The sequence below is a fragment of the Chelonoidis abingdonii genome, chromosome 10 (assembly GCF_003597395.2).
Source record: "Chelonoidis abingdonii isolate Lonesome George chromosome 10, CheloAbing_2.0, whole genome shotgun sequence".
Classification (NCBI taxonomy): domain Eukaryota; kingdom Metazoa; phylum Chordata; order Testudines; family Testudinidae; genus Chelonoidis; species Chelonoidis abingdonii.
Window position 1 is genome coordinate 81,696,117 of NC_133778.1, and position 26,702 is coordinate 81,722,818.

Genomic DNA, 26,702 nt, shown 5'->3' on the forward strand with positions numbered 1-26,702 from the left:
GTTATCTCTAGCTTGCTTGCTAGCATATATATACCTGCCCCTGGAAATTTCCACTACCTGCATCTGACGAAGTGGGTATTCACCCACGAAAGCTCACGCTCCAAAACGTCTGTTAGTCTATAAGGTGCCACAGGATTCTCTGCTGCTTTTATAGTCCTTTCTGGTTACCTCTCCCTAAAATTCTTGACCTCATCCTTTAAATCATCCCTTCTAACATTTGCCCAGAAGAAGCAAGCAAACCAAAACCTTCCTAACTTGACTTTTCTGTTACATGCAGCAGTCTCAGCAGTGTTCAGATTTATGGATATTTTGTTTTCTTCTGAAGGCTAATGCTCATACTGAGTCACTGAGTGATTTTAATGCTACTTTGTCTCTTCTTCCTTTTTGTTAGTGACCATCTCATTGTGTCACAGGTAATATTAGACCGGAAGCAAGAGTTTTGTGTCAGGGACTTTGATTTTCTACAGGACTATGTGAAGAACTAAGTTTGGTTTCGGGCTCTGTAAAAAATAATTTTACTGACAGCTGATTGTCTGAAGAAATTTTTCTCTTAGTCGCTTTCTAGATTTTTTTTTTTTAACTTTTATCAGTGAATAACAATCCTGCTTCCTGATTGGCCGTCAAATTCATTTCATTTCCCCATAATCTGTATCTATTTAGGATCTGATATCAGGGCTAGCAAGTGTCAGACATCTCTCATGACATTCATGCCTGGAGCCTCCCTTCTCACACATGCAGTGGGCTGCAGGGAGTCTCCTGCGATTGCTCATCCTGGCCACTGGAATGGATGATGGGTCCCTGGGGTGCTGAGGCACAGGGGGTGATGGTGAGGTAGGTGTGAGGAGAGATCATACCTGTACCTTTTTTATCTTGCTTCCTTTCCCCTGCTTTGCTTCCCGACCACTGCTCCATAGTATTTGCAAGCTTAAAGGGGTATAGGGATTTATGAGAGGAGCAGTGTGGAGTGAGTTAAATCAAATATAAAATTTAAATCACTGATTTTAATCATGATTTAAATCATCAATTTTCATTTTCATTTGTACATTTTAGTTTTTTTTCTAAAGTAAGGTTGATTCTCATTAGTTGGTAACTATTAAAACATGTTGGTTGACAACTAAATATAGAATCTATACTAAATTTACCTGCTTCTTTTTGCTAACCTGGAGGCTACACATACCTATATGCATTTATTTAGGCAATTGTATAGTTTAATTTTTCTTAATTTTTGCATGTTTTAGGTTAGAAAATGGTGACTGATGCATTTCTTGTTTACTAGATTAATTCTTTACTTCTGAGTTGTGTCAAGTTCTATTTGGATGGAAATTCAAATTCAATTAAAAATGGAAAACAGCATTTTAAAAAAAATAAACAACTTTTAATTTACTGGATGCATATAAAAATCTATTACATTTTGCATTTAAAACAAACTGATCTATTAAGCAAAGGAAGTATTATCTGCAGCTAATAAATTCAGCTGGTAGTTTCTGGTCTCCATGTTTCAATAATTTAGAATGAATTCTAGTTTTCCTTGATCGATTGGAAGAGGAAAACAAGATTTCTTGCTTTTATCATTTCCAATTGGTTTCTTTACTTTGAATGAAGTGATCATTGAACTGAACTAGTTGAATAAATCAAAATTAAGAAAATATTCTCTCTGCACCTATACAAGAGGCTACTGGTGTTAAAAACTGCATTAGTGCTTTAACAAATGCTGGTTCTAAGTGCTTTGCCAGTGACTTCCACCATTTCAGTGGTTTGGCTTTTTTTTAAATTTGGAAGCAAGCGTACCACTTGGTGTTATTTTTTGTATTTAATTTAAATGATTGTTATAGATTATAATACATTTAGGCTTTAACATAAGTGGTCAATTTCAATTTGAATTATCAATTAGTTTATTTTAAAAATATCTGATTTAAATAAAAAAATCAAATTTTAAGATTTTATTTAAAAAAAACAATTTGTAGCCACCCTGGAGAGGAGCGGCAGTGAGGCCAGCTGGCTGCATGTTCAGAGTATGCCAGGGTGGGCCTCAGCCTCATTCTCTTCAGACTCAGGTTACTGATGTTTACTTCCAGCTCTAACTCTGGGGGAGAGCCTGCACTATGATGTGTTGCAAAGCAGGCCAATGCAACTTGGACAAGGTTTTTAGCTATAGGGACAGAGAAAAGAGCGTGTGCCTCAGAGCTGAGAAGAATTGACAGACATCCTAAACCCATGACTTCAAAAATCATGCGCAAACATGCAACAAGAGCTTTGCGTATAAAGCATGATCTTTAAAATAAAAGGAGAAGAGCATGTCTTTTTGGTCTGGCTTCTGCTTTTCAGTCTCTTCAGAGATGTAGTCCAGGCCTCTGAGAATGTGCAGGGTAAGGATGGAAATACATTCTGAAACATACATCAAGTGCACATGTACGAATCTATTCTCTTCTGCTTAGGTTCTTATTCCACACTCCTCATCATGGAATCCAGGCATCTCCCCCAGATGTGGGCTCCATGTTACCTTTTTTAACTCTCAGGGTGACAGCCTTTTGCTTTGTGAGTCCCTGCTCTGGGCACTCTCCAGCTTCTCCCAGGCAGTACTGAAGATGGCGAGAACAAATCTGGAGCAGAGGAGGTCTGCATGCTCCCAGAGTTCTCTCCAGACGGCTCATCCTGATAGGACAGGGGTGTAGGAAGCTGTGCAAATAAACCCAAACAGCGGATATCCACCCTGTGTCATCTTCCACCTCTGATCATTAATAAGTACCATGGGGTAAAGCTGTGATCAGTGATTCTCTTCTCAATTGTTACTGGTCTCTTTTCCCTTTCTCTCCAGGTATTCTGCTATCCCCAGGCTTCCTTACCCAGGGAGAAGGTCTTGCCAATGCACCAGACTAGTGTGGAGGGTGTGGAAGACATGTCCATGCTGGGAGATATGCATGAGGCTGCTATTCTGCTCAATCTGCATCAACGCTACCAACAGGACTGCATATATGTAGGTGTCTAAGTTGGGAGAAGTCCCTGCTGGCTGATGCCCTCTGTTTATCTTCGGGAGCTGCCAACGTACATATAGAATATTGATTTGAACAATGTCCCCTGAGCTACAGGGACTGTTTCCCAATGGATAAACAGGAAATTCCCTCTCCTTTGATTTCCATTGAATCCTAGATTTCTCTTGCTCCCCGCACACAGGGCCGGCTCTAGCATTTTTGCTGCCCCGAGCAGCAAAAAAAAAAAAAAAAAGCCGTGTTCGTGACCAGCGGCAGCTCTACTGCCGCCGAATGGCCGCACGTGCCGCCCCCTCTTCATTGGCTGCCCCAGGCACCTGCTTGCTACGCTGGTGCCTGGAGCCGGCCCTGCCCGCACAGGCCTTAAGCCCCTGTAGAGAAAGAAAAGTCCCTGTCCGTGGATATTCCGTTCTGGGCTTTGGGATGGTTTTGCAGGGTCATTTCTCTTCTGTGTTTATTTTCATATTAGCAGCTGAGTTTATGACATTATATTCCCTGAGTTCCCAGCTCTTGTTGATCTGAACATGGTTGGGCCAGAGGTTATAGGTTGATCAAATGGCCAGTAAGGATTAGAAGGTGTGTGGTGGTTCTTCAAGTGATTGTCCCTAAGTGTCGTGCACTTCATGTTTCATATGTGCTCCATGTGCTAAGGACTGGTCTGCACATCCACCCCGTCCCCTCCTCATGCTCTGCATCAAAGGAAGGAAGGGGGCTGCCAGATTGCTATCCTTGTTCCTTCTTACCACTTGTGTTCTAAGGTGGAGTTCAGTGCTTGTGCTGACTTCAGCTTTTCTATAAATATTTTTTTTGTTTTTTAAAATGTCCTAATTAGCTAGCTCAATAGTATGGTTAGTTAAGGGGATAGCTTAGGGCATGGGAGGTTAATTATTTATTGTCAAGGTCCAGACTCCAGAGAAGAATATAATAAAAAAATCAATAAGTAAGTAAATAGATCTTGGAATCCATTCAAAAGCATCTGGCGGTCCTGATTTGGTCCACAATCTGCCTATTGACTACCCCTGACCTCAGAGTTCAGTTTCTTATTTGGACCCCCCCTTGTGGAGGGGAAGCTGTTGCTGCACGCCTTCCAGCCTGACCCTCCAACGGTTGCAGGGAGTGAGTTGCAATGCATGCCACAAGCTCTTCCCAGTCACAACTACCATGATGCCTGTCTCTACTGCCTGGGGGATGCGCACATCCTTTCCAGCTGCAGATCTGTAAGTCCTTCCCAAATAGAACTATGCAGTCCAGGGAGTTTTGGCTCTGAAAGTCCCTCACAGAAGAAACCATGAAAGCGGGAACAACTTCTGGCTGGGGAGACTCCCCTCCCCCATACATCATCCTGAAGAAGGTAGGAGTAGCTACTCTTCTTCTTTGGTTCTGGGCAGCTTCAAGACCTTCGCCCCATCTCTGGCTCTGAGAGACTCTGGAGATCAGAGGAGATGGGAAAGAGAGATATAAATGCTTCCAAAAGAACAAGACGGAAGGTTCTCTGTTCAAGCCCTCTAACAAGAGACAAGAGTCCCCATCCCATACCAAGCCATTAGGAGCTTCATTCTCTAGAGTGGGACTGTCTGGTACTAGGAAGGACTGGACCAGGACTATTTTGAAGGCCAAAATTTCAACACCCTCTGGTACTGGGACTGCTTCTTCAGCACTAAATCCCTCATCAGTGGTGCTGGATCTGGTGCACTGTTCGGTGATCTGAGCTGTGGAGATTTCTCCATCTTCTCTAGTTCACTTCTCAGCTCTGGAAGATCTTCTGTTGCTCCTGGACCTGGAGTCATCACTCTTCTCCAGGCCTCATTGCCTGACACTGGGACCCTAGCTGGCACCAATATCTCGAAGGTACTCCTCTCCGTCTCTGTCCACATGTAGGAGTTGAGCCAGACAAGTCTCCAGAAACCATAAAGAAGTAGAGTTAGGTCATCACTGCTCCTTCTGGTACCAAGGGACCCTCCCCACCCCCATATCCGGGATCAGAATCTTCTGAGTTGGAAGAGTTCTCTGGCATACATCTGGACCCAGACTATGCCCCAGGGAGAAGATTCACCCCAGACAGAGCATTGGGAGTCTCCAGAGAGTCTCAGAACTCTCATACTAGAGCACATCTGCTACCTATTACCACTGGTGCCAAGCACTTTGGGGCTCAGTGCCAGGGGTTATCAGAACTCACAGTGGCAGTACCTCAATTCCAGAAGTTCCACAAGACTACCACTCAGTATACCTGCCTCATGACACAAGGGACCAAAGAAGATCTAGGGTTCCTAGGTTAGAGGAGGAGCTTCCTCAACCAACTCTAGAGCCACAACTCCAGCAACATGAGAAAGAAGAGCAACAGGCACAGGAAAGGCTACACCTGTGACATTGTCCTCTTTTTCCCTGTGTGAGGCTGTGATTTCAACTTCCCTGCCACACCCTGATGATACTAAGACCTTCTAGGAATGAATCAAGAGAGCATCAAGTTCACTTCAGATTCCCCTGGAAGAGGTCCAGGAAGTACCACACAAGCGGTTGGACATTTTGTATGGCTCGTGTCCGACTGGAGTGGTGCTTCCTATTAATGATGTCATCCTCAAACATGCAAGGGCTGCTTTGATTCTGTCAGTGTCCATGTGGGCTGAAAAGAGGTATTTCATACCTCCAAAAGGGTTAGAGTACTTATTCTCCCGCCCACCTCCCAACTTGGTGGGGGTGTCAGTGGCCACCGAATGTAGTCATCAGAGACAACCCAGGTCTACACACATGATAAAGAAGCAAAGAGGCTTGACCTCTGTCTGACCTTCACTCTCCTTCCCCTGATACATCAGGTACTAACCCAGGATGAAGGATGGACTTGCCCTCCCAACCCAGCCATGCTTCACCTGAGGGCATGGTACTTGGATGGATGTCAGTTAGAGAGGCCCTGTTCGATTAATGTCAAGGCATTCTGAACAGCAGTAGAAAGAACGCAACCAAGAACATAGGTGCCAACTTTTCTCTGCGCCAGTGGGTGCTCAACGCCCTTCCGCCCCTGCCATGCCCCCATTTCTACCGCTTCCCTAAAGTCCCTGACCCAACTCCGCCCCCTTCCTGCCCCATTGGACCCCTTCCCCAAATCCCTGCCTTAGCCCGGCCTCTTCCCCGAGTGCGCCACGTTCCCCCTTCTCTCCCCTCCTCCCCGTCCCTCCCAGCGCTTGCTGCCGTGAAACAGCTGTTTTGTGGCAGCAAGCACTGGGAGCTACGGGGAGAAGTGGGGCCATGGTGTGGTCAGGGGAGGAGGTGGAGGTGAGCTGGGGTAGAGGGGTGGGGTAGGGAGCTGCCAGTGGGTGCAGAGCACCCACCAATTTTTCCCTGTGGGTGCTCCAGCCCCAGAGCACCCACAGAGTTGGCGCCTATGACCAAGAAATATTATGAAGCAAAGTGGAATGGGTTTGTGTTTGGGTTTAACCAACAAGAAATTTCCCCTTTACGGGCCAAGATTCCATATATATTGGACTGCCTTTTGTCCTTAAAATCCTGGGGGCTATCTGTTAGCTCCCTCGGAGTACACCTGATGGCTGTCAGTGTGTTTCATCCTCCTGTAGACACCTACTCTGTGTTTTCACACCCACTCACGGTCCAGTTCCTGAAGGACATGATTTATGTCTTCTTTTTGTTGGCAAAATTGGTACCACTCCAGGACTTGAACCTTGTTTTATCAGTTCTGACTTAGTTTCCATTTGAGCCCAGGGCATCCCGCTCTCTACTACATCTTTCTGTGAAGATAGCATTTTTGGTCACTGGTATGTTGGTCGGAAGAATTGGGGAGCTAAGAGTGCTTGTGGCTGACCCTCCCCCATACAGCTTCCCACAGGGATAGGATATCTATGAGGTTACATCCTAAGTTCATCCCTAAGGTGGTGTCAGACTTGCACATCAACCAAAGGATCCCTCTTCCAATGTTTTACCCTAAACATCATTCTACCAGTGGAGAGGTGGCACTCATTGGACATGCATAGGGCTCTTGCAGGCTACTTGGAAAAAATGAAATCCTTTTGAAAGGTCTCTAGACTCTTTGCCTCATTCATGGAATGTATGCAAGGGGAGAGGCCATTTCCTCCCAAAGACTCTCTTGATAATCCCCAGTCCTGCCTTGAGTGCAGGGGACTGGACTAGATGACCTCTCAAGGTCCATTACGGTCCTGTGATTCTGTGAAATGGATCTCAGGGAGCATCCAACTCTGTTATGAGATTAACATCTCCTTTGAGGGCAGCTTGAAAACTCATTTGATTAGACTTCAAGTGGGATTGATTGTTTCCCTTTGAGAAATACCTATTTCCCTGTTGCTGACTTCTGTAGAGCAGCAATTTGGAGTTCCAGTCACACCTTCACTGTGCACTGGTGCAAGTAGCTACTACTGATGCTCCTCTGGACAGAGCGGTTCTGCAATCTGTTGTGTCGTAGGACTCCAGCTCCCACCTCCTTATAAAGATGCTGCTGGTGAATCACCTGAAGTGAACTACACACAGGGACAGTCACTCAAAGAAGGATGGGTTACTCACCTTGTAGTAGTTTGAGTTTTTGAGATGTATTGTTCCTATGGGTAGTGTACTGCCTGGTTTTCCTTTACTGAGAGTTAGTGGTAGAGAAAGAACTAAGATGGTGGCAATCTATCAGCCCGCTTTATTTCTTTGCTGTGAAGCCCAAGAAAAGTGGGGGTGTTTGTGTGGGCCATACAGACACGGCTAGGGAAAGATCTCTAGACCTAGATGCATGGAGCAGATATGTAACCTGAAGTGCACTAACCATAGGGAAAATAAATCTTGAACAGTTCAAATTATGACCAGGTGAGTAACCCACCCCTTCTGAATGGCGAATATAGGTTGGGCCCAAGTATCCCAAGTAACTTGGGCAGATATGATCTATCACTGAAAAGAACCAAGAAAGAACAACTATTGCCAGACTGCCCCCTCACTATTCTGTAATGTCTGTTATTGGCTGGCTCTGGCCCCTCTCCAAGATGACTACACACAGCCCCTGCCACATAGATGTGGTTTCTGAATTTCCTTTAAAACCCGTGGGACAGAGTTCTTTGGTGCACCTCCAACCAAGGAGTTTCCAGGAGTGATCTACACACGGGACAAGGGGTGCAGGATGGGGTGAACATGCTTTTGAGGAGACTCCTTTAGGGTTTAAGGAAAAGAGATTGAAAGGGGCTCACTGGGCTTTACCTGTGCCCAAAGCTCTTCAGAGTGTGACAGTAAAATGTGAATCTCCAAATGTGTTGCCTAGCAACTGTTACTAAGGCAACAAGACTGTATTCACCTTGTATTCCAGTAAATGATCAATTAAGTGACCTGGTTTCTGGAAAGTCGCCTGTCTGCATTGGGATTTGAAGGAGGCTGCAAATTCTGTCTCTCATGATTCAGTGGCCTCTCTACCTAGTGTCTTGCATCGTGCTTGTCTTGCTGCCCTTGGGACCCAGTCCCACACAAGGTATTCTCTGTGTAGAGACCTTTCTCTGGCAGCCCTTGTCTCCCCCACCCTCCTGCCTTTTTAGTTTGCAGCCTGTTACCCTCTTGAGCAGCTCTTTGCCAATCGCCTTCACTTCTTGACCACATCCCCTCTGTTTCCTTTTCTGTAATATTTAAGACCTTTGAGGCATGGCCTCTCTTCATTTTCTGTTTGTGCTTTGAGTAGTGTCAGGCACGCTGACATCACTTAAATAATAAAAATAGCAACTTTGTTCCCTAACCCTATCCTCATAGCTCTGACCCTCTGACTCTTCCTTTTGTTCATCCTCTACCGTATCTCATTCTTCAGTATCATTTCTCTGTTCTGGTTCCCAGGGTTATGCTTGGTATATGAGAGAGGGATTGAAAGAGGCAAGGGATGCAATTAATGATGTTTCAGAAATAGCTGAGATATTAAATACCTTTTCAACCAGAAGAAGTCGGGAAAAATTAGGAAGAGAAATCTTGTTAAAATAACTGCCAATTGAGAGGAGGTCAAGGAATACTTGGCTAATTAAAACACAAATAAGCCCCATAAACCAGACAGTCCAGCAGACATACACTCTGAGGGATTACCTAACTAAATTATTGCATGTGATTTTTCCCCTCTCATATTATCTGGACTGGTGATCTGCTAGGTCACTCCAATCCTTGACTCTGGGAACCAGCCTTACTCTCCTCTACTGTGAGAACCCCCACTCCTGGGCTGTTCACGCACAGCCTCTGGCATGTAAGCTGCTCTCAGCTATTTGCAACCAAATGGCTCTAGCCAGTAGCTCTGGTCCCAGACATAACCCTAGGAATGTCCATCTTGCAGTGTCCTGTTATGCTCGCTTGACACTGCAAGCTTATATGAGTTTGTCAATTTAACAAAGAAATTGATACGTACCAGGCTTGTTATCCCAAGGGGAGTCTCTGACATGCTTCAAACCAAACGCACGGCTTCAGGTAGAATAAACAAATAAATGTATTAACTACAAAGATAGATTTTAAGTGCTTATAAGTCAAAGCACAATAAATCAGATTTAGTCAAATGAAATAAAAGCAAAACACATTCTAAGCTGATCTTAACATTTTCAGTGCTCTTACAAACTTCGATGATTCTCACCACAGGCTGGCTGGTTGCCTTTCAGCCAGACTCTCCCCTTTGATCAGCGCTTCAGTTGCTTGGTGGTGGTATCTGTAGCTGGAGCTCGAAGAGAGAGAGAGAGAGAGAGAGAGCATGGCAACCATCTCTCCCTTTTATCATGTTCTTTCTTTCCTCTTGGCTTTGCCTCCTCCCTTCAGAGTCAGGTGAGCATTACCTCATTGTAGTCCCAAACTGACCAAAGGAAGCAGGGTGACTCACTTGAGAGTGCAACAGATAGATCCTTTTGTTGCTGCCTAGGCCAGTGTCCTTTGTTCCTATGAGGCTGGGCTCAGTTTGTCCCACACATGCCCTGATGAGGTGTGAACTGCCCCTCTGCTCTTGGGGAGTTTTTGGCTGGGCTTATTTTAAACCATAAGGACACATTTTCAGCTTCATAACTATATACATGAAATTACAACCTATAACAGTACTGTAACAACAATGCTCAGTGCATCATGAGCCTTCTGAAGACACCCAACATAAACTTTGCATTGGATACCACGCAGTCATATTATAAGGATGAACATGGGGATGTAGGGTGTTCCCTCTAGGTACAGAGCATCACACTGCGTCCCTGAGAATTATGAACATATGGGAGAAGTAAAGGAAAACTGGAGGAACATAGGAACGTCCATACTGGGTCGGATGAGAGGTCCATCTAGCCCAGTGTCCTGTCTTCTAACAGTGGCCAGTGCTGGATGCTTCAGAGGGAATGAACAGAACAAGGACTTTTGAGTGATCCATCTCCTGTAGTCCAGTCCTAGCTTCTGGAGCATGGGATTGTGTCCCTGATCATCTTGGCTAATAATCATTAATAGACTTATCCTCTGGAATTTACCTAATTCTTTTTTTACAGTTATACTTTTGGCCTTCACAACATCCCATGGCAACAAGTTCCATAGAGGTTGACTGTGCAGTGTGTGAAAAAGTACTTTGGTTTATTTTAAACTTGCTACCTATTAATTTTATTGGGTGGCTCCTAGTTCTTGTGTTATGAGAAGGCACAAATAACACTTCCTTATTCATGTTCTCCACACCATTCATGATTTTATAGATCTCTTAACATATCCCTCCTTCGTTGTCTCTCTTCTAAGCTAAACAGTTCCAGATTTTTTTAATCTTTCCTTGTACGGAAGCTGTTCCATGCCCATAACAATTTTTGTTGCACTTCTCTGAACCTTTTTTCAGTTCTAATATATTGTTTTTCAGATGGGGTGACCAGAACTGTACATGGTTTTCAAGGTGCGGGCCTACCATAGATTTATATAGTGGCATTAGGTTTTTCAGTTTTATTATTTATCCCTTATGGTTCCTAACATTTTGTTAGCTTTTTTTAACTGCTGCTGCACATTAAGCGGATGTTTTCAGAAAACTTCCTAAGAGGACTCCAAGATTACTTTCTTGAATGGTAACTGCTAATTTAGACTCTATCATTTTACATGTATGGTTGGGATTATTTGTTCTAGTGTGCATTATTTTGCACTTACTACTCTTGGGTGAATTTGGCACCTTTGTGCATGTGCAGAATTTATGTCTTAAGGCTAAGCTTTTGTCATGGATATTTTTAGTAAAACTCATGGACAGGTCATGAGCAATAATGAAAAATTCATTGACTTTTACTAAAAATGTCCATGACTTCCATGATCTTCGTGACTAAAGCGCAGCCTTACTTATGTCCCCCACAGATTTCTTTGCTTCCCTGCAGAAAAATGACTTTCTGACGGGGAAGGAAAGGGAAGCCCCATGAGTGGTCATACGACCCTTCTCAGCAGCATGTTTCAGGTTCCCAGGGCAGCTGGCAGAGCAGTAAATCACTCTGGGTAAAGGGTTGGGACTGGGGAAGACCTGGCTGGTGGCTCCTACCCTGTGCTGGGCTTAGCTGCTAGTCCTGGTTGGGCTGGAGAGAACAGGACTTCCTCTTTCCCTGCAAAGCATCCGGAGCTATCAGACCCAGCCCAAGATTTCTCCCCTGGCTGTACGAAGCTCTGAAAACTGTCCCGCCCGTGCTTTCTACACTCATCACTTCTCAGCTACAAGGGGGAGGGATCACTGTAATGGGAGCTGCTCCACTATCTGCCCAACCCCTGTGCATCCATACCCCTCATACCCAGACCCTCCTGCCGAGCTTCACCCCGCCCCGTGGTCAGAACCCCCCGATGAGCCCTACTCCCCCTGCATCTGGACCAACCCAACGAACCACTTGCACCTGGATCCCCACCCCACTGAGCCACACTCCTCCAGCATCTGGACCCTGCCCCTGCTAAGCTCCCCACATCCAGACCCTCCTGCCAAGCTCTATCCCTCCCACACTCAGACCATCCCACTGAGCTCCCCACACTCAGACCCCCTTCTGAGCTCTATCTCCCCCCCACCCGGATCCCCCTGCTGAGCCCCAAACACCTTCACCTGGACCCCCCTGCAGTGTCCCATTACTGTTGCACCCAGAACCCCCCAACAAGCCCATGTGCATCCAGATCCCCCCACACCTGGATCCTCCACTGAGCCACTCACATCCAGATTGTTCCACACAGAACCCTTTCAACCCACATCTGGATCCAGGGCCATCCTTACCCATACACAAAGTATGCAGCTGCATAGGGCACCAGCAAATTTGGGGCACCAAATTTCTTGGTGTCCTGCGCAGTTGCGTGCTGCTCCAGCCCCTGCTCCAGTTCTTCCCCAGGGCCTCCACCCCCTGCATCGCCCCCACCCTGCTTCTTCTCGCTCCTGACCATCCCTGCCCCTACTCCCCTGAAGTCTGCAGCTGGGCGGGGGCTGCAGTCACTGGCGGTGGGAGTGCAGCGACCTGGCCCCAGCTGCATCACTGGTGAGTGCTGGCGGGTGGTTCCCCCCTGCCCCCCAAGCCAGCCCTGCTCCCTCCCCCACAGAGGCCTGGGGCCCGCTCCCCCCTGTGGAGGCCTGGGGCCGTCCCCCCACACCTCCCCGCAGAAGCCTGCCCCCCTGCCTCCATAGGAGCTGCCTAGAGCCCCAGTATAGCTGGGGATGGCCCTGTCTGGATCCCCCCTCACTAAGCCCCTCCACACTTGGATCCTGCCTTGCTGAGCCTGCCGGCCCTGGGCTGTTTCAGAGGCAGGCCCAGTCCTTGCACTATGTCAGGGTTGGGTGCAGCCTCACTGCTGAGTCTGTGTCCCAAGGGGGAACTGCTCAGTGATCTCCCACCTCTGCACAGCCACTGGCCTGTGCTTCCCAATGCCAGGCTGGAGCATCCACATTTATTTGACAAATAAAATTTGCACATTTTTAAAATACTGTGCGCAGGATATTTCATTTTTTGGTGCAGTATGTCCTCAGGAGTAACTTATCAACACTGAGTTTCATCTGCCATTTTGTTGCCAATTTACCCAGTTTTGTGAGATTAATCTGCAACTCTTTGCAGTCACCTTTGGACTTAACTACCTTGAGTAAATTTGTATCACCTGCAGATTTTGCTGCGTCACTATTTCACCCTTTCCAGATAAAGAATATGTTCAACAGCGCAGGTCCCAGTAACTTCCAAAAGGGGAAACCACAAAAATGAGGAGGTTAGTTAAATGGAAATTAAATGGAACAGTCACAAGGATGAAATGCCTGAAAACTGCATGGAGAATATTTAAAAATACCATAATAAAGTTTCAAAGTGAATGTAAAGCCTAAATAAAAAACAAAACAGAACAGTAAGAGGACCAAAAAAATGCCACTACGGCTAAACAGCAGGGTAGAAGAGGCATTTGGAAGCAAAAAGGCATCCTATTACAAATTGGAAGTCAAATCCTACTAAGGAAAATAGAAAGGAGCATAAACTCTGGCAAGTCAACTGTAAAAGTATAAGGCAGGCCAAGAAAGAATTTGAAGAGCAACTAGCTAAAAACACAGAAACTTAACAGCAGTTAAGAAGGGAGTACAGCAAAATAGAGACAATGGATTTCAGGAAGGTGGATTTTGGTAAGCTCAGAGAGGTGATAGGTAAGGTCCCATGGGAATCAAGACTGAGGGGGAAAAACAACTGAGGAGAGTTGGCAGGTTTTTCAAAGGACACTATTAAGGTCCCCAAAAGCAAGCTATTTGCCGATGGGTAGTAAGATAGAAAGTGGCAAAAAGACCACCTTGGCTTAACCACAAGAGGTCTTGCAGATGACCATACAAATAAAAGAGATGCATATAAAAAATGGAAACTTAGGTCAGATTACAAAAGGATGAAGTATAGGCAACACACAGAATGCAGGGGCAAGATGTAGAACGGCAAAGGCACAAAATGAGCTCAACTTGCTATGGAGATATAAGGGAAACAAGAGACGTTTGATTTATCAAATATTTCTTAGAAGAGAGGAAGGCAATGACAGGGGTAGGCCCACTGCTCAGTGGGAGGGGAGAAAACAGTAACAGGAAACTTTGGAAATGGCAGAGATCTGCTTAATGACTTCCTTGTTTCGGCTCTTCACTAGAGAAGTCCGAAGGAATGTTAACATGTGAATTGCTTATGGGAAGGGAGGTAGGTAGAAGATAAAATAAAAAAGAGCCAGTTTAAAATCACTTAGAAAAAGTTAGATGCTTGCAAGTCGAGGCCTGATGAAATGCTCCTAGAATACTCAAGGAGTTAATAGAGGAGGTAAAGAGTCTGAGCCTCTAGCGTATTATCTTTGGAAAGTCAGGGACGGGAAGGAGATTCAGAAGACTGAAAAAGGGCAAATATTAGTACCCATCTATCAAAAAGGGAAATAAAAACAACCCAGGAAAACTACAGACCAGTTAGTTTTTAACTTTGTGCCAGGGAAGATAATGGAGCAAGTAATTAAATACATCATATGCAAACAGTTGAAGGTGGTAAGGTGTAGGGAATAGCCAGCATGGATCGTAAAGAACAAATCATGTCAAACCAGATCTGATCGCTTGTCTTTGGTATAGATAACAAGTCTTGTGGATAAGGAGAAAGCGGTTGGATGTGTTTACCTAGATTTTAGTAAGCATTTGATACGGTCTCGAATGATATCCTTATCGATAAACTAGGCCAAATCAATTAGATGGGGCTACCTATTAAGGTGGGTGCTTAACTGGCTGGATAAAACCATATCAGAGAGTAGTTTATTAATGGTCCCATCAGCTGGAAGTATAACAAGTTGCGGTTCTGCAGGGGTTGTTTTGAGACCGGCTCTGCTACAATGTCTTCATCATGATTAGATGTTGGCATAGAAATACGCTTTTAAGTTTGCAGACGATGACCAAACTGGGAGGATTGCACGATGCTGAGAGACAGGGTCAAATTCAAAATGATCTGGAAATTGGAGAATGGTCTGAGTTTACCGGATGAAGTTCATAACGACAAATGCAAAGTGTTCCAGTTAGGAAGGAACAATCAGTTTCACACAGTCAGACTGGGACAGAGACTGTCTAGGAAGGAGTATGGCAGAAAGGCATCTAGGGGTCATTAGTGGACCACAAGCTACATATGAGTCACACAGTGTGATGCTGTTGCAAAAAAGCAAACGTGATTCTGGCTGCATTAACAGGTGTGTTATAAACAAGACACGAGAAGTCATTCTTTCCGCTGTTACTCTGTGCTGGTTAGGCTTCAACTGGAGTTTGTTCTGTTGCTGGGCACGCATTTCAGAAAGCTGTGGGAAAATTGGAGAGGGTCCAGAGAAGTAGCAACAAGACTGATTAGGTCTTGATAACTCGACCTATGAAGGAAGGCTGAAAGAATTGGTTTGTTTAGTTTCGGAAAAGAGAAGGACTGAGAGTGGACATGAAGCAGTTTTCAGGTATCCTAGAAAAGGGTGTCATCAGGTGGAGGAAAACTTGTCACTTAGCTCTAAGGATTTGGTCCTGCCATGAGGGCAGGGGACTGGATTCAATGACCTCTCGAGGTCCCTTCCAGTCCTAGAGTCTATGAATCTATGAATTCTGAGGACCTGCCCCTGACTGAGGTTCCAGTGGAGGAGGTTTTGGAACAAATTGTTAAATTAAACAGTATTTAAACTTATCACCTGAAGGAACTCAAAGATGAAATTGCAGAACTGCCAACTCTGGCATGTAACCTGTTGCTTAAATCAGCCTCTATGGAAGATGATTGGAAGGTAACTAATATAATGCTGGATTTTTTAAAAACGCTCCTGAGGCAATCCTGGTAGTTGCAGGCCAGTAAGCCTAACTTCTGTACCAGGCAGATTGGTTGAAACTTTACTAAGGAACAAAATTATCAGACACATAGATAAATACAACATGCTGGGGAAGTGACAGCACTGCTATTACTCATGGGAGCATTCTGCGCCAAAAAATCAAAAATTCTATGCACAATATTTTAAAATTCTTCCAATTTTATTTGTCAAAATAATGCTACATAATCATGCCAGTTACAGTTATTTTGGTAATTTATTTAAAAATACCTGTCAGCAAGGATGTCTGTAACAATATGGACACACGCACAAATTCCCCCAGGAGTAAAGAGTTAAAGAAACTCCAGTGAAAACCCAGTGCCACCTTCTCTGCCCTCTAACCCTAAGCCCCAGTGCCCAAGTCCAAGGAGGCCAAACAGATGTAAAGTGTACTACACGGGGGGGTGCCAGCTCAGTATTGCCAACCAGCAGGCCATTCTCAACCGGTATCATTCAGCTCCTGGAACTCGATGCTCAGGTTCAAGGAGCTTGTGCCAACTGAGTCCAGGGAGGATTTTGGAGCTGGCATGGACCTATGTTCAGGCCTCACTGTACACTATGTACTCAGTGGCACATACTTTGTCCTCCGGTATCACCATGAGGCGTAGCTCGTGGTTGCAAGGTTCAACAGACAATACAGGACCTGCCTTTTGATGGGTCAGGCCTGTTCGCGGAGCAGACTGACTCTTGGCTGCATAGCCAGAAGACTCAAGGGCTACTATGAAATCCTTGGGTATGCACAACTGGCAACCTAATGTAAACATTTCAAACCTCAGCAGCAGCAGCGCTGCTACCCTTCTTGGCTGAGGCAGGATTTTTACAGGGGCAGAAACGGCAGATGGAAGTCTGCCAAACCCCGTTTCGGGCAGGACCAGGGCCCGACCAAACCATCCTTGGGTTCCAAGCAGGCCTTTTGAAGGGGCACCTGAGGACAGCGCACCAGACTCATTTCCGGATCCTTCCCTGCCCTTTTTGAATCATTTGTCCTACTTCTGCCATGCTTGGTCGCAAATAACCTCAGACCACTGGGTCCGCCACATGGTGAAAGTGAAATACTCTCTTCAGTTCTGCTCCTACCCTCCTTCCCACTCCCTTTCCCCATCCCTCTTCAGGGACCCTTCACGAGCAGCTCCTTATCCAGGAGGTGCAGGTGGAGAAGGTTCCTGAGGAGCTAAGGGGCAAGGGATTCTACTTCTGATACTTCCTAATCCCAAAGGCCAAAGGGAATCTCAGACCCATTCGAAATCTGTGCAGACTCAACAAGTTCATGGTAATGTTGGAAGTTCTGCATGGTCTCCCTGGGTACCATTATGCCCTCCCTGGATCCGGGAGACTTGTATGCCACCCCTGACATGAAAGATGCATACTTCCATATAGTGATCTGCCCAGCACACCTGCGCTTCCTACGCTTTGTGGTCAACCACAGATATTACCAATTCCCTGCCCTACCATTTGGCCTCTCAACAGCCCCTTGAGTGTTCATCAAGTGCATGTCAGTCGTTGCTGCTTTCCTCTGTCGCTAGCAGGTGCAAGTATACCCCTACCTCAACGACTGGCTGCTCAGGGGCCACACCAAGGCACAGGTGCTGTCCCAAATCTGTTTGGTCAGGTGCATGTTCAAGCAGCTGGGTCTCCTCCTCAATTTGAGGAAATCGACCTTGGAACCGACCCAGAGAATAGAATTCATTGGGGCAGTGTGAGACTCAGTTCAGGCATGAGCTCTTCTGCCAGAGACCTGATTCTGAGCCATCACGGACGTAATTCAAAGCCTCCAGCAATTCCCAACCACCTCGGCCACATGGCTGCTTGCACTTACGTGACCTGGCACGTCAGGCTGCAGCTCAGACTGCTGCAGGCATGGCTCCCATCAGCCTACTGCTTGGGGTGCAACAGCTTGAATTCAGTGGTCATGGTGCCAGGGCAGGTCCTCACGTCCCTCCACTGGTGGCTCGACCTCCCAAGTGGTGTTTGGAGGAGTCCCCTTCCACAACCCTTAGCCTTCCTTGTCTCTGGTTACAGATGCATCAATTCTGGGATGGGGGGATCATCTGCGGGACCTCCAGACACAGGGCCTGTGGTTGCAGGATGAGCTCTCACTGCATATCGACATCAAGGAGCTGAGGGCGGTGCGCCTAGCTTGCCAGGCCTGCCAGGCCCAACTGCAAGGCGAGTGCACAGCCATTGTAATGGACAACACCACCCCTGTGTTTTACATCAACAATCAGGGTGGAGCCCATTCCCCTCCTCTATGCCCGGAGGCCCTCCGCCTCTGGGAGTTCTGCATAGCCCACTGCATTCATCTGGAAGCATCCTATCTACCAGGAGTTCAGAACTCGCTGCCATACCACCTCAGCAGGTCCATCTGCACACACGGGTGATCCATCCGGCCAGATGCCATACACCTCATTTTCCAAAGGTCGGGGTTTCCCCAGGTTGACCTGTTTGCCACCTGACACAACAGGAAGTGCCCAATGTTCTGCTCCTTCCAGGGTCACAGCCCGGGCTCCCTCACGGATGCATTCCTGCTACCCTGGAGAGGTCACCTGCTCTACGCCTTTCCCCTGTTCCCTCTCATGCACAAGGTCCTGCTCAAGGTCCACAGGGAGGGGGCAAAGGTAATTCTGATAGCTCCAGTGTGGCCTCAACAACACTGGTACACTATGCTACTGGAGCTGTCAGTGGATGCACCGGTCATGTTACCTCCCCTCCCCGACTTACTCACTCAGGACCACGGTCGTCTCCATCACCCCGACCTATGGTCTCTCCACCTCCTGGCTTGGAAGCTTCATGGCTGCAGCCCATGGAACTTCTGTGTTCAGAACAAGTAAAGGAGGTACTCTTCGGCAACAGGAAGCCCTCCACTAGAGCTGCATATCTGGCAAAGTGGAAGAGATTCTTGTGTTGGTGTGACTAGTGTCATAAACTGCCTCTCCAGCCGCCTGTACCCTTCATCTTGGAGCACCCCCTACACCTGAAACAGCAAGGCCTGGCGGCGTCCTCCATAAGGGTACACCTCACTGCTACCTCGGCCTTCCACCCAGGAATTTCTGGTCGATCCGTCTTCGCCAACCCTATGGTTGGTCACTTCCTCAAAGGTCTGGACTGCCTACATCAGGGGTCGGCAACCTTTCAGAAGTGGTGTGCCGAGTCTTCATTTATTCACTCTAATTTAAGGTTTTGCGTGCCGGTAATACATTTTAACGTTTTTAGAAGGTCTCCTTCTATAAGTCTATAATATATAACTATATTGTTGTATGTAAAATAAATAAGATTTTCAAAATGTTTAAGATGCTTCATTTAAAATTAAATTAAAATGCAGAGCCCCTTGGACCGGTGGCCAGGACCCAGGCAGTGTGAGTGCCACTGAAAATCAGCTCGCGTGCTGCCTTCGGCACTTGTGCCATAGTTGCCTACCCTGGCCTACATTCCCAGATCAGGCAGCCTGTCCCTCGGTGGGACCTTAACCTGGTCCTCTCCAGGCTTATGGGGCCCCCATTTGAACCTTTGGCAACTTGCTCCCTCCTGTAGCTGTCATGGAAGGTAGCTTTCCTGGTTGCCATTACTTCTGCGAAGAGGGTGTCTGAGCTAAAAGCCCTCATCTCTGACCCACCTTACATAGTTTTCCACGAGGATAAGGTGCAACTCAGGCCGCACCCGGCCTTTCTCCCCAAGGTGGTGTTGCACTTCCACACCAGCCTGTCAGGAAAATGTCCTATCTTGCTATTTCTCAGGGACCTGCTTTCTTCTCTGTCACCCCGGATCTTCTTTCAGCTCCCCTCCCCCCACCAATGCACCTTGCCCCTAACCAGGATGGACCACCTCTGAGGGGTGGACTATGCAGTGCTTGGCCACTCTGCTGACTGAGAGCTAAGGTTGCCCATTAGTGCCCCTTGTGATGTGGCCCAATGATTATTTCCCCACTGATGATACTATCGGTGCTGCTCTTGGACATGAGTCTTGAGTAGTTTGGTGCTTGTAGCATCTCCTCAGCTCTTATGCTTCTGCCAGTCTGGGTCCTGTCTTTCAAAGCTCCATCTATTCTGCCATCGTACTGTGGCCACATGTTACATGCAGAAGGGAGAAACCATGGGTTGCTCTTGGGTTTACATAACTCCGGGTGTCTGCAGTTTGTTGTTTGGCAGTGATGTGAAATGCTGTCCTCTGCTGGCAAAATATAGTACCACCAGCAGCACTGTGAGAAATTCATTGGTTACACCTGGGCTGAAGATGTGGCTATTTGGATTTGGGGGCGTGCAGCCCAAGATGAGAAACCACTGTACAGGAAGAGCAAGAGGAATGCACAGAGGGCAGGGAGTTATGCAGGGATAGAGATGGCTGTGCTTGGGCTTTATTATTGAGCTGCATGGACTGGGGACAGGTTGTGTCACTCTGGCATTATTGTTCTATGGGCTAGACGGGTCCAGGTACTCTCCACTCAGCACAGGCTCTGGGTGGGGGAGAGGCAAAGGTTGTTCTAAATCACCTTTTGGCCTTGATTCAGTTTGCCAGCAGCAAATGCAGTCCAAGCAGCTGGGTTCAGGGGAGGGTCTGGCCCCATATTTTGAAATACTTTAAATAAAAGCTTTACAACAAGCCAAACAAAGATGTTTTGTTGCAGAGCAGTTACATTTTAGCTCCTCCTCCCCCCACCCCTGACTTTGCAGCACCTTTCCCCTCAGGGTCTGTTTCCTCTTCTTCTCCCTGTATTGGGAGGCCATTGACTTTGGCACTGCGGCTTCTCTCAGGCCCACTCACTCCCACCATTAATTGTTTCAGAGTCCTGGCTTGTCAGTGGCTTTTCTGGTACTTGATTTTCTCACTATATTTTGTTTTCTCCCTTAGACAAACATTGGTTCCATCTTGGCATCAGTAAATCCGTACAAACCCATCTCTGGTCTGTACAGTGCGGCCGCTATGGACCTGTACAGACGGCATCACCTGGGTGAGCTGCCGCCCCATATCTTTGCCACTGCTAATGAGTGTTACTGCTGCTTGTGGAAGCGTCACGACAGCCAGTGTGTTCTGATCAGGTTAGAGACTAAACATACAGCTAACCCCCAGTTGTATTACACTCCCCACTCCCACCATCCTGTGTGCAATGGCACCTGTGTTCCTACCCCGTGTCCCGCCTATGCCTGCAGTAATGGTGGAGATGCCCCACATTTGGTCCTACAGACCACTTACATAAGAACATAAGAACTGCTGTACTGGGTCAGACCAAAGGTCCATCTAGCCCAGTATCTGTCTACCAACAGTGGCCAATGCCAGGTGCCCCAGAGAGAGTGAACCTAACAGGTAATGATCACGTGATCTCTCTCCTGCCATCCATCTCCACCCTCTGACAAACAGAGGCGAGGGACACCATTCCTTACCCACTTATTCTCCGTTCTCCCTGGGTGGGACAGCCACTTGCTCTGTTCTGGGTTTGTGAATGTATCATTTCTGTTCCTTAACAGCGGAGAAAGTGGAGCTGGAAAGACGGAGAGCACCAAGTTGTTGCTCAAATTCCTGTCAGCTATGAGCCAGAACTCTCTAGCGGGCCCTGCATCTGAGAAGAGCACCCATGTGGAGGAAGCCATCCTGGAGAGCAGGTACAGTTCATCTTCATGGGAGAGACAACCAGTGACCAGTCAGGGACAGTGATTGCAGGGGTAAGAGAGGCCCTGGATGGCTGGGGCAGCTGTGTGACCTTTATCACACAACAGCCCTTTCACCTCACTGAACAACTAACTGCTGGAAGGCATAGAATGATAGAATCATAGAGTTTGAGGCCAAAACGGATCATTAGATCATCTAGTCTGACCTTCTGTGTGGCATAAGCCATCACCTAGCACTCGCACATTAAACCAAACAATGGAAATGAGACCCACAGAGAATAGGAGGGACCGAGGTGCACCAGCACTCCAGGCCCCTGCAATAGCAGAGGAATGATTAAATGAACTATACACAGATAATCCTGGCAAGTGACATGCTGCAAAGTAAAGCTAATCTCCCCCCAAGATCATTGCCTATCTGACCTGTGGGAAAGTTCTTTCCCAACCCCACATATGGCAGTCAGTTAAACCCTGTGCATGTGAGCAAGAACCAGCCAGCTAAGCCCCTGAGGGAGAATGCTCAGTGCTACCTCAGAGCCTGACCCTCCCCATCCAGTGTCCCATCTCCAGCCGTGGCCGCTCCTGATGGTTCAGAGGAAAGAGATTAAAAAACCTGCCAGAATACATTGGTGATGGCAGTGGGGTGGGGGCAGGAATCCCTTCCTGTCCCTGAAGGTGGCCAGCTGAAACCCTGAACTGTGAGCACCAGACTCTGATGCATGAACGTTCAGGTACCACAGTGATGAGTGCTGTATAAGAACCTGAATAGAAAAGACCGGAATGGACCTTCGCAGCTGGTATTGGCACATCTAAACAATGATGGTATTAAGAAGGGAACAGCATAAGAAACATACACTTTGGAAGTCCAGACCCCTTGTAAAGGGCCAGTGGCTGCTTCTCAAATAGCCCTTTGTTGTTCTGCGGGCCTGTGGCACTTCAGCACTGTTTTCTCCCATGTCTGCCCTTAGGCATGAAACACCCCCCAAACTAATCTGTAAAACCAGTACCCTGTCCTCAGACCCACCTCTGTCACGGGGCCTGTGATACATTGCCAAATGGTAATGGTTGGGCAGTTGGCTAGCAGGTATAACTGACATCACTCAGACCCTAAGTCTGTTTGTCTTTGAAATCTTTTAACTGGGCCTGCAGTGAGTCTGTATAATGTTATATCCCTTTTGCTGCTACCCTCTTCTTGCTTCCTCTGTGACCTCAGTTTGTTACAGATACTTGTGTTTGTCATTAAATAGCTTGTAAGCTGTTTGGGGCAGGGGGTGTTTCTTGTTACTTGTGCAGTACCTGGCATAATGTCCATCCATCCTAGGTCTTTGGGAGAAGTTGCAATATGAATAGTAAGACTAATATATAATGATTAGATTCCCCACTCTGGGTTCCATGCTGCTGCATGAGTTCAAGGTGAGAGTTCTCCATTCTCTTTGGATGTATAAGCAGAGGAATACTGAGAAGCAGGGAAGTGTGATTACCACTGTATACAGCATTGGTGAGACCGTTACTGAATATTACATCCCGCTGTGGTGTGCAGACTTTAAAACGAGTGTTGACAAATTTGAGAGGATTCAGAGAAGAGCTACAGGAATGATTCAAGATCCGGAAAATTTGCCTTATACTGAAAGACTTAATATGTTTTGTTCAGCCAAGAGAAAGTTAAGAGGTGACTTGATCATGGCCTATAAGATTTCTGATGACTGAAGGTGCTTTAATGTGGCAGACAAAGGCATAACAAGATCTAGTATCTGAAAGTGGAGCTAGACAAAGTCAGATTAGAAAAAAGGAACACATCTCTGACAAGGAGGATAATTAATCATGGGAACAACTTATTCAGGAGTGTGGTAGATTCTCCATCACTTGGTCTTTAAACCAAGCCTAGGTATCTCTTTCGAAAAGACACACTGTAGCTCAGCCAGAAGCAGAGCAGTCCCTAGGATACAGCAAATCAGGGTGGTCACCCTGGGCCCCGCCTTTTGGGGGGCTCCTTGGCGGCCACCCCGAATTGCTGTACCCTAGGGATGGCTCTATGTGGATGTTGTGCAGGGGGTGCTAGGCTGGCCCCTGTGTGGGAGGCAGACAGGCTGAGGCGGTTAGTAAGGGGCCTGGTACCGGCAGTGGGGTTCAGGTCCGCACTCACCGGCAGGAAGCAGTTAGCTCTCTGTGTCTCTTGGGGAAGGGGGTGGGGGTGGGAAGAGACAGGGTGGGGGTTTGGGGGAAGGGGTGAAGTGGGGGCAGGGCCTGGGGCAGAGGTGGGGGATTGTTCTGGGCCCCATACCCCCTTAGGAACAGCCCTGATCAGAAGTAATGGGCTCAGTGCAGGAATCCTTGGTGAGGTTTTGTGACCTGTATTATGCAGGAGGTCAGATTAAATTACCATAATAGTCCCTTATGGCCTCAGTGGTTAGTTCCTTTCCTTCTCCCTGGTAGCCAGTTAGAACGAGCCCCAGACGAGATACGATGGGAACAGTCCTCAGCTGTGCTGAGCTCCATGCTATATGCGAGTTTTCCACAGACCTATGTGGACCCCTCTACTGTGGTGAACTGTGTCCCCATATCTTTGCTATTGATGGGGACAGACAAAAAGGTGGTTCTAAGTCACTTTTGTGCTTCCTGTGACCTGGAGCTTGGCTGGGAGCTGATCCAGTCTCCAGCTCAAATTAAATCAGTTACTGGCTTCTCTAACCTGTGCCAGCTAGAATGCCCTCTAGGGACCCTTTTCCTGTTTGAGCATCGGTGTTGTGTGTGGCATTCAGGCTCTGCCCTCTCTAGCCTCCAAACGGCTGTCATACCCCCCTGCCTGAGGCTGGAGAATTCTCAGCAGTGCCTAGAAAACAGCTTGAAGGTCATCTTTTTATGCTACTCCAGTGGCACCGAATAACCTTTGTGGGGCTGAGGAACTGGGCTAATGCATGCAGAAAGCCAGCAATGCTATTGTTAAATTTCAACTCAGACTCGCTCATATTAAAGGCTCTCCTGTGTGGTGTAATGTTATTGTAATCTTGTTTACTTGCTTTTTGTGAAGTTCATGCTTTGTATTTTTTCCAGAAATCCAGTCTCTGAAAACTCCCTTAGCCCAACTGGGTTAGTTGCAGTGATGTTCTTGTTTGTTGTGTTCTCCTATTTTAGCTTCTTCATTAGAAATGTTAACGTATCTGTCACATTTACTATTGCTTGCTTGGTCTCTTCAGGAAACTTGATTTCCAAGACAGAGAAAATGTATGAAAATATCCAGATTTGTACTTGTTTATTGAAATTTCAGCATAGTGTTTCTAGTTTTGAGATTTTTACGTGAAGATGCTTCTCTGTTAAACTGATATTCTTCCTCCATGAAAGAAAGCGAGTGCTAGAAGGATTTTGAAAGGTGCATAAAACAGGTTGTTGATGTTTTCTCTAATATTTATTTTATTTTCCTAGGGGTTCTACTCCATCCTCATCCTCCTCGACCTCTCTGCTCCTTTTGACACTGTTGATCATACCCTTCTTCGTGACATTTTGTCCTCCCTTGGCTTTTGCGACTCCGTCCTCTCCTGGTTCTCCTCCTACTTCACTGGCTGCACCTTCAGCATCTCTTTCGGTGGGTCCTCTTCCTTCCCTCTCCCACTGTTCATGGGGTCCCGCAGTGCTCTGTCTTTGGCCACACTCCTCTTCGCTCCCTTTACCCTTATCTCTGGGTGACCTCATCTGCTCCCACAGCTTCAGCTCTCATTCTCTAAGCCAATGTGTCACAGATCTACCTCTCCATTCCTGATCTTTCTCCTTCAGTCCAGTCCCATATCTCTGTTTCTCTGACATCTTCTCCTGGATACTTCTCACTGTCCACTTTTTAACATGGCCAAAGCCAAACTCCTGATCTTTCCTCTGAAACCGGCATCACTCCCCCTTTTTCTGTCACCGTTGACAATACATCCTCTCTGCCATTCAGGTTTGTAATCTGAGAGTCATCTTATCCAGACTGTGTCTAAATTATGCAGCTGCTTCCTTTGCAACATTTTCAAAATCCAATATTTTCTCTCTCTCCATATAGCTAAAACTTTGGTTCCAGACCCTCCTCATCTGCTGTCTTTACTACTGCTGCCTTCTTTGCTCAGGCCTGCCTGTCACCCAACTCTGATGCCTTCAAAACAAAGCATCTAAGATCATCCTCCTAGCCTGTCACTCTGTCACCCTCACCCCTTTGAATTCCTGCCCTGCATAGGCTTCCTGTTCTCCACTGCATCAAATGCAAACACCGTCCAGGCCCTTCACAACTCTGTTCCACATACATATCTACGCTTGTCTCTCACTGTGTTGCCTCCCCCATTCTCTCTGCTTCACTAATAATGGCAACCTTAAATGACTATTTGTCCAGTCTCCCACAAATGCCTCTGCACCTTCTTCTGTGCTGCACCTTATGTATGGAATGCCTCACTGAGCTGAACTGTATAGCCACTCCCCTCTGCTCCTTCAAGTTCTTCCTCCAGAACCACTTCTGCCATAGTCCCTGCTAGAAATCAGCTCTTCAGTGAGCGCTTGTGGCTGCTGCAGTTGGAGAGAGCTGATTTGATTGAATTGCTATTATTATTTAAATGCAGATTATTTAGAACCATCAGGATTGTCAAATTGGTAATTAACCTGCATAATATAACTGTGGTAACCATGTGATCTTATTATCCTCACCCATGTCCTCCCTTCCCCTTCTGTTTGTCATGGTCATTTTGTTTCAGATTAGACCCTGATCCTGCAAACATATATGTGTGTAATATTGTGCATGTGCAGTGTTGATGAACCAGTGGGACTACTTGTTTGTAAAGTCACTTATGTGTAAGTATTAGCAGGATCAGGACTTAGTAAGCTGTCCGGGGCAGGGACCACACTTCCTGGTGTGTTTGTGCAGCTCCCAGCACAGAGGAACCTGGTCCTGCATGGGCTGTCTGGGTGCTATTGCAGTACAAATGATTTCATTTTTGCCTTTGTTTAAAGCCTGTTTTTCGAAGGATAAAGTATAAAAGTAGGGCTTGAGGTTTTGTAAAGCTTTCCCTACATTTCAGTGTCGCTCCCTTTACGTAGCTAACCTTTTCCAAAGTCAAGACAACCTGCTATTTTCTGCAAATTCTAGCAGTATTTGATCTCAAATAACATTGTAGGTCATAATTATTTTTTTAACCTTTTCATAATCTTGAACCTGCTTTTCTTGGAAACTGCACAGGTGAGGCTATGGGAATCATCTACACATTCAAAAAATATATTTCTCAGAGTGATGATGCAATCCTTTTGTTAAAAATCACAATGAGTTTTAGTGTTAAATATAAACTTTTACAGAGCATTCCTGCAATGTGGCCTTGACTTTTTCTTTGTGTTGTTTTCCCCACTGGACTTTTAACCT

At 46.6% G+C, this 26,702-nt stretch overlaps 1 protein-coding gene across 1 annotated transcript in view; it reads left to right on the forward strand.

Annotated features, from left to right (window-relative positions):
- The window catches only part of LOC116821324 (unconventional myosin-X-like), a 290,101-nt gene that overhangs the window by 70,857 nt on the left and 192,542 nt on the right, over positions 1-26,702 (forward strand). Inside the window, exons 3-5 of the mRNA XM_032774422.1 lie at positions 2,816-2,974; positions 20,583-20,770; positions 21,197-21,331. Of these exons, the coding sequence (XP_032630313.1) occupies positions 2,816-2,974; positions 20,583-20,770; positions 21,197-21,331 (482 nt within the window). The remainder of the gene's footprint in view (positions 1-2,815; positions 2,975-20,582; positions 20,771-21,196; positions 21,332-26,702) is intronic.